Below are 13149 nucleotides of genomic sequence, written 5' to 3'. Positions count from 1 at the left end.
GGCATGAGTCTAAGACTTACTCTCAAATGATTCAGAAAAAAATATTATGTACATATAACAGAGAATGATAAAGCAAACTGGAAAAATGATAACAACTGGTGAATCTAGGTCAAATGTATTCACCTACAGAGTTTCAAAATACTGTACATGAAGCAAAAACTGACATAACTGGATGAGACAAATAGTCAAGTCCACAATTACAGTAAGAAACATCAACACTCTATACTCATCAATCAATAAAAAAGTAGACAAAAAGTCAGTAAGATCTGTAAAACATTATCAGCAAACTATTAATAACTGACATTTACAGAACACTCCACCCAACAATAGCAGAATACACATTCTTTTCAATGAACATGGAATATCCAGACTGAATATATTCTAGGACATAAACAAATGTTAACAAATTTAAAAGGACTGAAATCGTACTAAGTATATTCTCTGACCATAATGAAATTAAACTAGAAATCAGTAACAGAAAGATATCTGGAAAGCCCCAAGTATCTGGAAATTAAACAATATAATTCTACCCTTCTAAATAATCACAGGTTAAAGAGGAGGAGTATGAATGAAGAGTAAAATGAAGAGTATAAGCCTGATTGTAGAATTAACCTTAGTTTCAGCTTAACCAGTTTTCTCATAATTATATTCAGATTATTGATCTTTTCAGGAATACTACATTAGGTGATGATGTCCTGCTCAGTGCAATGTATCTGGAGGCCAGGATGTGAGTTTGCCCACTGTGGGTGATTTAAACTTTGATCCTTTGGTTAAGGTGGCGTCAGGCAGGTTTCTCCACTCTGAAGTTACTATTTTTCCCTTTATAATTAGTAAGTAATTTGTGGGGAAAAATTCTGAGTTTATGTAAATATTCCATACTTCATCAAACTTTTACTTACTAGTTTTAGCTCAACTGACAATTCCTGTATATATCAGTTATTACTGTGATAGTTAAAAGATGGTGATTTTCTAATTCCATCATTCCTTCTACACTTACTAGTTGGCATTCTACTATAAAGACCTTTTCCTCCCACACTATGTACTTATTTATTAACATGTGTATTCTTGTCTTTATTCATTTGATGCTTAAATTGTCCCCAACTGGCCAGTGAAAGCCCCTTCAAGTTTCCTCCTGTGTCATGTTGATAATGTCCCCAGGTTTTTAGGGCTCCTTTAATTGCTGGCACAGGATGTTCCACAATCATTTTTTACTTTATCTCTCCTAATCCTACAATCAGCCGTTTAGCCACCTCCAGGGAGCCTTACTTTTTATAGTTAGTGTCTCATTTTCAAACATGAGTGGACAGCCAAGGATTACCAGGTATTTGAATAAGAACTCATAAGAAAGATAAAACCAAAATAAACCAAAGGGGAGGAGAAACTCAAAGGAAGCAGACAAAGCAAGGAGGAGAAGAAATTTTAAAATAATTAACAGCTTTAGAGAGATAAGAAAAGATATTGTATCTCTATAATAAGAATTTGATGGTTGGAGAAAGAAAAAGCCATGGGGAATAGGAAATGGGAGGATGCTTACAACTTAAAAACTATGAAGCCAAAAAAAACACAGAAGTATACATATATGTTTATCTCGGTGGTAGAAGATTTTTTTTAAAAAAGGGTAAGGACAAAAACAAAAGAGAGTATATACAAAAATTAAATTAGATCAATCCATAAGGTCCACTATCCAAGGAACAGAAGTTCCAGAAAGTGAGAACACAGAGAGAAGAAAATTACTAATAAAATAATAACAGTTCATTGTATACATGATTTCTGCACTGTTCTGAATGCATATTATACTTCAAAAAAAAGTTTAGAAGTGAGTGACAATTCTTTTTTAAAAGGTTTTAAAGGGCATTCCCTGGCAGTCCAGTGCTTTCACTGTCGAGGGCCTAGGTTCAACTCCTGGTCAGGGAACTAAGATCCCACAAGCCACATGGTGAGGCCAAAAAAATAAAAATTAAAAATAATTTTAAAAATTAAAGGTTTTCGGGCTTCCCTGGTGGCGCAGTGGTTGAGAATCTGCCTGCTAATGCAGGGGACACAGGTTCGAGCCCTGGTCTGGGAGGATCCCACATGCCACGGAGCAACTAGGCCCATGAGCCACAACTACTGAGCCTGCGTGTCTGGAGCCTATGCTCCGCAACAAGAGAGGCCACGATAGTGAGAGGCCCGCGCACCGCAATGAAGAGTGGCCCCTGCTTGCCACAACTACAGAAAGCCCTTGCACAGAAACGAAAACCCAACACAGCAAAAATAAATAAATTAATTAATAAACTCCTACCCCCAACATCTAAAAAAAAAAAAAAAAAAAAAAAAAAATTAAAGGTTTTCAAAATCAGATTATATAGGCATATGATATGGTAGAAAAAGTAACACACACTTGAGTACATCTCTCACCAGCTGTATGATATTTGGCAAGTTACTAACCTCAGAGTACTTACTTAACAAGATTACATAATAGAATAAAAGTGAGAATGCCTAGCAAGAGTGAGCACCTAAAAATTACTAAGTTTCCATTTACAGAAAGGCAGAATTTAACACTTACCCAAAGGAAGGCAGGACTCTGCGTGGCTGATCTCGAGTTACTGTCACTCTGATCTTCGGATAGTCACTTATTCCATTAGGAGATTTATTACCTATTTTTCAAAACCATTTGTAATTATAAAAGAAAAACAAAAAAACACACACAAAAAAAACTGTGAATAGTCTGCATTAGAAAAGAAAATCTGGAATTCCCTGATGGCACAGTGGCTAAGAATCCGCCTGCCAATGCAGGGGACACAGGTTGGAGCCCTGGTCCAGGAAGATCCCACATGCTGTGAAGCAGCTAAGCCCGTGTGCCACAACTACAGAGCCTACGCTCTAGAGCCCGTGAGCCACAACTACTGAGCCCTCATGCCACAACTACTGAAGCCCACGCACCTAGAGCCCGTGCTCTGCAACAAGAGCAGCCACTGAAATGAGAAGCCCGCACAGCACAACAAAGAATAGCCCCCACTCGCCGCAACTAGAGAAAGCCTGCTTACAGCAACGAAGACCCAACGCAGCCAAAAATAAATTAATTTTTTTAAAAAAAGAAAAGAAAATCTGTGAACAGTCTATACTGTAGAACTAAATGTCTTATTTTTCCAAATTCTATTACTTTCTAGCACACATTTTGTAAAAGTTAAAGGAAAAGCAATAGTGTTTAGTCTGTCTTTGTTCTCAGGTAGGTAGTAACAATTCATAGGAAAGCTTTACTAGTTTTGCTTGCTGGGGCCAACAAAAGGCATGAAGAACTCAATGATTATAAACTCTGTAATCTAATCAAATTGAGTAAATTTTTCAAATTGTTTCTTCTTCTCAAGAAAACGTAAGTATTTTTAAATGAAAATCTGCTTTGTTACTACATTTCCCTGGAAGCTTCTAATACTTGTGAGATGGTTACTATACCTCAAAAAAGGGTAACAAAATTTTCGTCAGCCACATTATCTGCTGGAGCTACTACAGGGGTTTGGAGTCCCTAAGGACTCCAAAATGCAAAGAGGTCTAAAGCTCAAAGCTTTTTCTTAAGTCAGTAGCAGCAAAATATGAACTGACCTGCATTCGTTTGTAAAATCTGACTTGAATCAATGTTTAATCCTGTTGGGGTTTTTTAAATAATATTCAACAACTGAAAAATGTGGAATTCCCAAACATATCTCCAGCATTTCCGATTTGAGATTGTGGATTTCTTTATGTAAGAAATCTGCCCTAGGAATACCCATGCTTCTCTGACTAGGCTACACAAACCCACAGAAATATAGTGCTGGTACTTCAGGCACAAGATAAATCTACCATCCTCTCTATATGTCAATTTTCTGAACCCACAACTTCTCTAAAAGCTCTTTTTCCCCCTTCCTCTCAAACTTTACAAGCTTATCTGTGCAGCAGAGATCACAATCATTTTCAGGACTCTGGCTTCTTCCTATTTTTCCCCACCAGAGCATTTTATATAGTATATATAATAATTACAATTCAATTTCAGGGTCTAAGGATGATATGGAGGTTCCTAATCCACAAAACCATGAGAACTGGGCACCCAAGGTTGTTCCCCCATCAGATGATGTCCCTCAAAGGCAGGGTTCTATTATTTTGTTTTTTTATTATGTTGTTATTTGTTTTGCTATTTTGTTAGTAAAGGTTTTATTATTCTATTATTTTGTTTTGTTATTTTGCTACTAAAGGTTTTATTATTTTGTTATTCCTGATAACTTAGCACAGTGTCTGACAGAGTAAGCTCTCAGGTAACACTTTTTTTTTTTTTTTTAATAAATAAGCCCTGATCTAAGTCACATTAAAGACACTGATAAAGCAAACAGGAAACATTAACAGTAAATTCAAAGACAATACTAAAGGAAAGCTATTTGCTTTTTAGAATGGTAGGGAGAATATATCTGTGTTCTCATCCAAAGCCAAATCAGTGTTTTCCTTTCACATTCCCAAAACTCAGAGAACAGAGGCAGAAGGAGGCAGGGGAAGCAGAAATGTTCTTGACCACCTCACCCAGTTTCAGCATGTTGTTCCAGGATCCGGAATCTGTCAGTTCAGAAGATGAAGAGTTCGAAAATACCTTAAAATCAAAAAGAATCATCTCTGTATTCACTCTTAGAATTTAAGTAAGTCTTAATATGAAAAAAAAATCACTCTATTAGTGATGATTTAGTTACCTCACAGAAGAAATTTCATCAATAAGACCAAAGGTTTAATTTGTGAAGACTCACAAAATGATGTAAAAAGTAACAATTCCAGATTCTTCACACATACTTAAACAAGAAAACCAGATGTAGAGTTGACTCTTGAACAACAAGAAAACCAGATGTAGAGTTGACTCTTGAACAACAAGGGTCTGAACTCTGTGGATCCAATTAAATGTGGATTTTTTTCAACAGTAAATACTAGTGTACTACATGATTACTGGTTGGGAATCCACGGATGCAGAACCTCAGATATGGCAAACCAAGGATCTGGAAGGCCAACCATGTGAGCTTTTGACTGTGTGGAGAGTTGGGGCCCATAACCCAAGCATTGTTCAGAGGTCAACTGTATTAGTAATTAGGCTCCTTATAAATATTTTTTAAATGTGCAATTTCTTAATCTTTCATTTTTGGGTCTCTATCTCAAGGCTAATTAAGACATGAACATTTCGGAAAGAAGTCTTTCTACATGTTAATTCCTAAAAAGAGAATATTTCTAAAATTTAACTTTAATGATTAAGTACAAAGACCAGTAGCCCCAGTGAAGCCTTATCCCCACTGACCTCTCCTGAAGGGACCACATTCCGTGTTCCATTACAAGCAGAAGTCACCATGGGCTTTGTGGTCAGCTGGAATGGGAATCCAAATAAGCTGGCAGCATTGTAGAGACTGTTTTTCACTTGATGAATAAAGCAACCTAGAAAGTGTAATATAGATTACATATACATATATAGAGTACTTAAACTTTTAGCAAAAAAAAAAAAAAAAAAGATTATATCTTAGAAAAGGCCTCTCTCAATTTTTATTAGAAGTCCTATCTTCAACCACTGAGAGAGAAAAGGTACCTGTAAAAATAATTTTTCTCGTATCTGAATAACTGTAATTCCAGCATTAGCATTTTGGGGTTTTTTTAGTAAAATATCTAGGAGGTTACAAAAGCATGAAACCATCATTTTAGCAAATCACATACTGATTCACCAAAAAAAAGTCCTGAAATCACAGCTTTTAAGCAATGAGTTTCCCAAAATATATACTGTAAAATAAATCTTTCCCAGAGACATAAGGGCATAACTTAGACAACCTGGAGCATATAGTTACTAGGTATGGCAGAATTCTAGGAAGCATTACCATTTACTCATTGGTTTGTCCTTACTTCTCAGGCAGGTTAACAATATAGTTGTCCTAAACAACTACTTACTACCTTGGCTATATCCAGGATGGAAATTAGTGAAGTATAAGATATGTGGCTCCTAAATGTCTAGGAGCAAACAAAGCTATGCCTCTACTGGAGAAGATGTGTTGGAAGATCTCAGACTCACCCCTCCCTGCCACCAAAAATAAAGATTACAAAATAAGTAAGTAAATAAATAAGGGGGAGGGGTAGATTTCAATGCTTTCCCCACTTCCTCCTTTTATCACACTACCCCCTTCTCACTTCCTTCACTGCTGATTTGTTTTCTACAATTTCCTTTCTATTTCCTAATTAAGGTTTTCTAAAGCACTAGTTTGAGATAAAGGGGTCATCATCTTAACCATATTCTGCTTTAGAGAAAAATACCCTGAAAGTGAAATGGTGGCTTTTAAACATCAAGCACTCCAGAACATATAAGATATAAAATACTTTCCAGAAAGATAGGGAATAACTTAAACAACAAGAAAGATGCGCTAGATGGGTAAAGCAGAATCCAATTTGAAGTAATCTGTCACTATAGAATAGTTAGAAGTACCAAAATTTGCAAATGCCTTGTTTCTCATTTTAGGAACTGGAGAGAATTCCAAGTTATCCCTCTAATAACGTTGAGGGATATCACTTACATTCTACTGTGCTGTAAGTGGGAGAAAAAGAACTTTAGGGATTGGTGCTTATCATCCAGATTGGCATCCAGACTCCAAAGGGCAGGAAGTACTCGTAATAACATAAATGCATAATAAGTGCGCACAAAAAGTATTGTGATATTTATTTTCCCATAAGTTTTGTCAAAATCTGAGTATGCCCCAAAATTATGTCCAAAGATCTCATTGATTAAAAAAAAAAAGCAGGCAGGAAGGCCCACCTCATCTGTAAAATGAAGATAAGACCATCTTATTTTGCTGAGACTAGACTAAGTAGATTGCTTCAGATCCCTTTCGTCTGTAAGATCATGAGTCTGCAATTCTAAGCTGCTTCTTTTCACGCTTCCTTTTTTTCTCTCCAAAGCAGCCAACAGACTCACACTGTCTAATATAGGAGCCAGTATCCACAGGTAGTTACCTAAGTTTAAATTTAATTAAAATTAAATTCAGTTCCTCAGTTGCACAGCCCCACTTCAGGTGCTTAATAGCCATCATCTCAGAGAGTTCTATTGGCCAGCACTGCTACAGACCTCTACAAACTCTACCAGGAAGTATTATCTCTGCTACCCACTGCTTCCCCCTTGGCTTGGGTTCCCTTCTATAGTTTCTAGTCAGAAAATCTTAATATATATTTCGTGGAGATCATGGATGGAGAGAACCTTAACATACCAGAATTATTTCAGGAACCTTCTCTAATACCACCATCAAAGTTTTTTGCTTTCTGTTTTTAACCACATACAGCTGTTTATTTATATTTTTCTATAAAATTCACTTTTTTCTGCTAAACAAATGTATTTGTGAAAGGTAACTTTATATTACTACTGTTGATGGAAAGCAAACTTATTTGCCTTATGAAGAAATGAAAACAACAATATTAAGTTCTAGCTGGGCCTGTTAAAAAAGGGAAGATTAGCATGTATTAGACAAGTTTTAAATACATACTAGCATTAAATCAACATGTTTTCTGCTTAATCAGAAATTTAAAATAACTGAAAAGGATACAACATTTTTAGTTTATAATTCAGATGATACTTAATGTTATGACTATTGTATCTCCTAAAATCATTTATTTCTTGAATTGGTATCTATCCTGTGCTTTGGGAAATACTGTCCTAATGAATTTAGTAAAAATTCCTGGCATTCAAAGTCCCTCTGTATTTTGAACTCTCTCTTTGGTCAACTTTTTCCCTAAGTTCTATTTGCTGTTTCCTGAACTACACAATTTCCCATACTGTTCCCTCTGCCTAGAATGTTTTTCCTTCCTATTGCTCTCTGTCGATACCCTATCTATCCTTCAAGACTCATTTCACATATTAGATCCTTCATCAAATATTTACTGAGACTCTTAACCAGAAGAAAACTGGACAGTATTTTGTTACTACCTTTTTTATATCACTTATCATATCGTCCTAGACTTAGTATTATTTATGCACTTGTCTTAAAACCCCCCACTATATAATCATACACCCCCTACAATTTTAAGGTCCTTAAAAATAGAGACCCTGTCATACTCATTTTTGTATTTCCTGTGGAACCTAACACATTGCTCAACAGTAAGACAGGCTCAGTAAGCACTCACTAGATTTAAATGAAGTCTTAACACAGACATGTCCACTCTTTACCTCATCCGGAGGTAGATTCAAATTCACATGTATTTTTGAGAAAGAGGAAAATATTACTATAGTATTCCACTGTGCCTTTTCCCTTTACTCTAATCTAGTTTTATTCTCTTCTACCAAGCAATGTCTAGCCCTTCAGATATAGGGAAGTAAACAATTTGAGGCAACAGATTACACTGGTTCACTCAGCTATCCAAACTAGATGACTCAGTTTGAAGTAGTTTTTACAGTGTTTTCTCCCCAAATTTAAAAAGCACCTTTTCTTTATAGGAAGATTCGGAAATGTGAAATGCACTTTCAACATACAGGCTTATTTATCTAGAAAGATACTTACGTTTCTGCTAACACTGGTTACCTCTAGAGAAGATAACTGAGTAGAAGAGGGACAGGAAAGAGACTTACTTTTCACTGTATGTACTTTTTATCTTTTGAATTTTGTCCACACATAAACTTTTCTTATTTAAAAAACTAACTTTTAAAATTAATATTTAATACCTAATCTTGGTCTTTTGGCTGGTATTTCATCAGTGTCCACTGTAGAAAGCAGAGTGCTGAAAAAAGAGAAAAGAGATATATATGCATATATTCATATACACACATATGCACTCCTACAAGTAAGCTTACTATTCATGCAACACACCCCCTTCCATTCACTTTATCATAAAATGAGATCCAACTAACGTTTATGCTATAGTAGGCCTTTATTATTTGAGGATGTAACACTATGGTTTCAACTATATGAGATCCAAAACTCCCTATTACATAATAATCTGTAGTCTGTCTAAAGTACAAACATGAAACTGGTCAGAAATCACTTAACTAGTAAATAAATATAGGTAAAAGCTTAGGACTATGCTATTTCTTTTCTCTCCAGAAATGATTTAAGAACAAATAATATCCTTTTGAAAGATGACACCCTCCCCAAAGAAAGTCACTTTCTACTTCAGATAGAAGTAGACAATACAAGAAGCCTCAAAAGATAGTTCTCAGCCAGAAAAAGGTGTTATATTTAACTGCATTTTTATCATGGAAACTATGTTATAGTGATAACAAAGAATTTGGAAATTCAGGAAACTTTTTGGACCTATACCTCAAGAATGTTAAAGGTTCATGGTATAATCATCCTTCTAAAGATGATTATGAATGATCATATTTACAAAAAAAATGAACAGAATAAATCCCAGGAGAATACCATTCAGTTCATAACTTTAAACATCCCAACAAGACTTCCTATCTTCATCTGGACTGAAAACTGGCTTACATTTAAAAGAGTCGTTTTAGATAAAGAATGTGGTAAAGACCAGGAGTTTGACCTACAAGCCACTATTTCCCTGACCAGCAGAGATTCGCAGTAAAAATAAAGGACAGGAGAGAGGAAATTAACATTTCCTTATTCAATAAATATGTGCCAAGTGCCTATCACGCACCAGCCTCTGCACAAGGCCCTTGGGTCAGAATATACAAACACTACCCTTATATACCCTAAGCATCATTCTAGGTACTTTACAACTTGTTGTCAAATGATCCTTATATCAACCCTACAGAAAGGTAAAAGAATATGTTAAAACCTTGCCCTCTCTGGAACACATGATGGAATTTAGCTCACAGCCAATTCATCAATGATCTGAATTCTTAGACTCATACATTAAGTAATCATCTTGATTTCTCAAGCTCCAAGAAACCATCCTCCAATTATCTTGAGGCTTAATAAAAAAAATGAAATTAACACTTGATCATTAAAAGTTGGGAGGTTATGTATAGAATTGGTATGGTAGTTTATTCTCTAGATTATTTCTTAGGGAAGGGAGAAGACACTATGAAATGGGACAAACCAACAAGTAAATGCTGAGAACAACTTTTAGTTTCCCCAAAATTTTAACTGAATTTTAGAGTATTGACTAGTGATCTTTTTAAAGGAATGAAGTACCTACTTTTTTTTTTCTCATACACTAATTCTAAAGCACAGAATCACTCTCCCTCCCCAGCAAAACACACACACACACACACACACACACACACACACACACAGTTTGACAGTTGTTTCAGAACAAGACAGCTGCTGTCTCTTGGTGCTAAGAGAACAGTAAGTGTAATCGAAAGGGCTTTGGGCAAGCTGTGAATCTCGCTTCCCTTAACTGCACTTATTGCGCACAGATGACACTTGGGAGTGTGCTTTGTAAACAGGAGCCACACAAAGACAGTATTCCTTCAGTTTTCAGTTTTCAACCTAAGAGCAGCAAAATATGATACAGCCCCATTTGTTGACAGCAACCAGCTTGGACTCTGACAAGAAAGATCCTAACCATCACCGACCACTATCTCCTTCCATCATCAGGATTCGCATCGGCACAGCGCGGAGGAGCTACTACGTCACCAGGGCATCCGCGACACGCACCTCTACCGCCTCCGCCCAGCTACCTGTTTCTGCCGAGCGGGGCCTGCCTGGCTGGATCAGCGCTTTGCCGGCAGAGCCTGGGGTGGGGGAGGGGAACAGACAGGCCGGCGCTCGGCCCCCTCTCCTCTCACCTGTTCGAGCGCCGCCTCTTCAGGAGGGCCCGGTCAGGGGGCACCGGCCGATCACAGAAACGGAAAATGGTGCCGAGAATCCTAAGCAGCCATTTGTACATACCAGGCCCAAGCAGCAGCGGCGGCCGACACACCCCGAGACGCAAACCCCAGAGCTGTCGCCGCCGCTGCCGCCTTCGCTGCCTCGGCCACCAACGGCAAAGATCTCCAACGGCAAAGCTCAGTCGCCGACTTGTGACGCGGTCCTATGGCCCACAGATTCAACGTCACCCGGGCTACAGGACGCCCCCGCTTGCCACCGCTTCTGACGTCACGTCCTCCCGCCCGACCGGAAAGCATCTTCGCCCTCAACCTGCGCAGGCGCAACCTAGGTCCCCACCTCCCGAGCCTAGCAACCAGAATGCCTGCGGGATGATCCCGGCCCAATCGCTAACGACATCGCAAGGGCTGTGGGCGGGGTTTTCTCTTCGGCGGAGCCAGTCCTGAGACTGCCCGCGGGACAAGGCCCACGGGCCGCACGTGAGAGTTCTCCACCCGGGAGGGAGCGCTCCCAGCACTGAAACACAGTAGGTGATCAGTAAATGTTTGAGTGCACCAAATAAAAGTTAGTCAGGTTAATTAACAAACGTTTACCCTGCTAGGCGCCCTTTACTTTTCACATACTTTCTGTCCGGTATTTTACACGCAGTCATCTTCATTTCTCCCAGCAACCGCAGGCGATGCGGAGCCTTGTGCCCATTTTTAATAAGGAAATCCAGGCATAGAGCGATTAAGTAATTGCCTAAAGTCAAAAAGCTAGCTAATGGCACAGCTGGAATTTGAACCGCAGTCTGTGTAACAGCGCCACAGTCCCTCGCCCTTGAAGTCCGTCTACTGGCAGAAACATGATTACAAATTACAAAATAATTGGCTGTAAGTAAACTATACTTCAATTAAATTTTTTAAAAGATAATTGGCTGCTGTGATAAAGGTGGGTAGAAAGTGCAGTAGGGCTTCCTTTTCCGGTCAGCGACCTGAGGTGACCTCTAAAAATGGTTCGCTATTCACTTGACCCAGAAAATCCCACAAAATCATGCAAGTCGAGAGGTTCAAATCTTCGTGTTCACTTTAAGAACACTCGTGAAACAGCCCAGGCCATTAAGGGTATGCATATCCGAAAAGCCACCAAGTATCTGAAGGATGTCACTTTAAAGAAGCAGTGTGTGCCATTCCGTCGTTACAATGGTGGAGTTGGTAGGTGTGCCCAGGCCAAACAGTGGGGCTGGACGCAGGGTCGGTGGCCCAAAAAGAGTGCTGAATTTTTACTGCACATGCTCAAAAATGCAGAGAGTAATGCTGAACTTAAGGGCTTGGATGTAGATTCTCTGGTCATTGAGCATATCCAGGTGAACAAAGCCCCCAAGATGCGACGCAGGACTTATAGAGCTCATGGTCGGATCAACCCATACATGAGCTCTCCGTGCCACATTGAGATGATCCTTACTGAAAAAGAACAGATTGTTCCTAAACCAGAAGAGGAGGTTGCCCAGAAGAAAAAGATATCCCAGAAGAAATTGAAGAAACAAAAACTTATGGCCCGGGAATAAATGCTGCAAAAAATAAATGCAAATAAAAGTAAAAAAAAAAAAAAAGAAAGTGCAGTAGGAGCCAGAGAAAGGAAAACTGTCGGCTAGGGAAGTTAAGGAAAGGGCACAACTAAAGGAAGGCTTCACAGAAACTTAAGGATGAAAAGCTACCTATGGCCTACTAGTAGCTACTAGTCCCCCCCCTGAGCTGGCAGGGAGTGCTGCTAATTACTCTCCCTCTCTTATCTAGAGGTCCTACTTCAGGTTAATTATCAACAACAGAAAAGGACCCGCCCTCTTACTAAAGGAAAATCCAGTCCCCTGGCCCAACACTCCTGGGAATCCTCAAATGTTTTCATGCCCCACGAATCCATCCCTGGATGCACTTGATCCTTAATCTGTGATTCAGTTAAGGTCAGATTTCCAGATTTGCTTGAACTTCAACACAGGCACTCCCCAGTAAGCCTCATCATTTGCTCAATAGACATTCTTCCTAGATTCTTTCTGCAGCAAGCCACCCAATAGAGCCCCAGAAGCAACAGCTACCCACCTGTGGCTACCACCACACTGGCCTGGGGGGATGGGGGCAGGCCCTAGAGGGTAGAAGCAAATCCTAAGTGTGAACATGGGCTCTTCCCTCAATTCCCTAAAATATATCTAACACCTGGCTGTTACAGATAGTTTGGGAATAATAGGAGAATTATTCATATAAAGCTGAGAAGATTCAGAAGTGGCTATTACCAGTACAGCATCTATAGCCCATCGCCTCCCAAAAGGATTCTGGGCCCCTCAAGGTCATCTCTCCACTCTTCTCAACAACTTCTACGTGTTACCAACAGAAGATAATTTCCCTTCCACATTTGCGTCTACCCATTTCAGGCTGGACTCGCA

The 13149-nt window shown here is 38.8% G+C and overlaps 2 protein-coding genes across 4 annotated transcripts in view; one reads left to right on the top strand and one right to left on the bottom strand.

Moving 5' to 3' along the window:
* The window catches only part of SENP2 (SUMO specific peptidase 2), a 32066-nt gene extending 21141 nt beyond the window's left edge, over positions 1–10925 (bottom strand). The window contains exons 1-5 of one of the 3 annotated variants that reach the window (XM_081235060.1): positions 10797–10925; positions 8663–8718; positions 5279–5412; positions 4525–4591; positions 2546–2636 (exon numbers count right to left, since the gene is read on the bottom strand). In XM_081235060.1, coding sequence (XP_081091186.1) covers positions 2546–2636; positions 4525–4591; positions 5279–5329 — 209 coding nt within the window. In that variant the 5' untranslated portion in view covers positions 5330–5412; positions 8663–8718; positions 10797–10925. Of the gene's footprint in view, positions 1–2545; positions 2637–4524; positions 4592–5278; positions 5413–8662; positions 8719–10562; positions 10657–10693 lie in introns of those variants that run through there. The other 2 variants (XM_081235059.1, XM_081235058.1) reach the window with 2 other exon arrangements.
* Positions 10926–11702: 777 nt separating this feature from the next.
* Positions 11703–12318, top strand: LOC308618076 (large ribosomal subunit protein uL22). Its single transcript, XM_081235469.1, has one exon. It carries the CDS (start codon positions 11725–11727, stop codon positions 12277–12279), a length of 555 nt encoding a protein of 184 aa, XP_081091595.1. The 5' UTR covers positions 11703–11724; the 3' UTR covers positions 12280–12318.
* Positions 12319–13149: the final 831 nt, after the last annotated feature.

This window comes from Mesoplodon bidens, assembly GCF_964165515.1.
Source record: "Mesoplodon bidens genome assembly, chromosome: 5".
Taxonomy (NCBI): Eukaryota; Metazoa; Chordata; class Mammalia; order Artiodactyla; family Ziphiidae; genus Mesoplodon; species Mesoplodon bidens.
This window is presented reverse-complemented; position numbering and strand designations above follow the sequence as displayed.

Coding starts and splice junctions, on each gene's coding strand:
- LOC308618076 (XM_081235469.1), top strand. CDS start 11,725: ATGGTTCGCTATTCACTTGACCCAGAAAATCCCACAAAATCATGCAAG.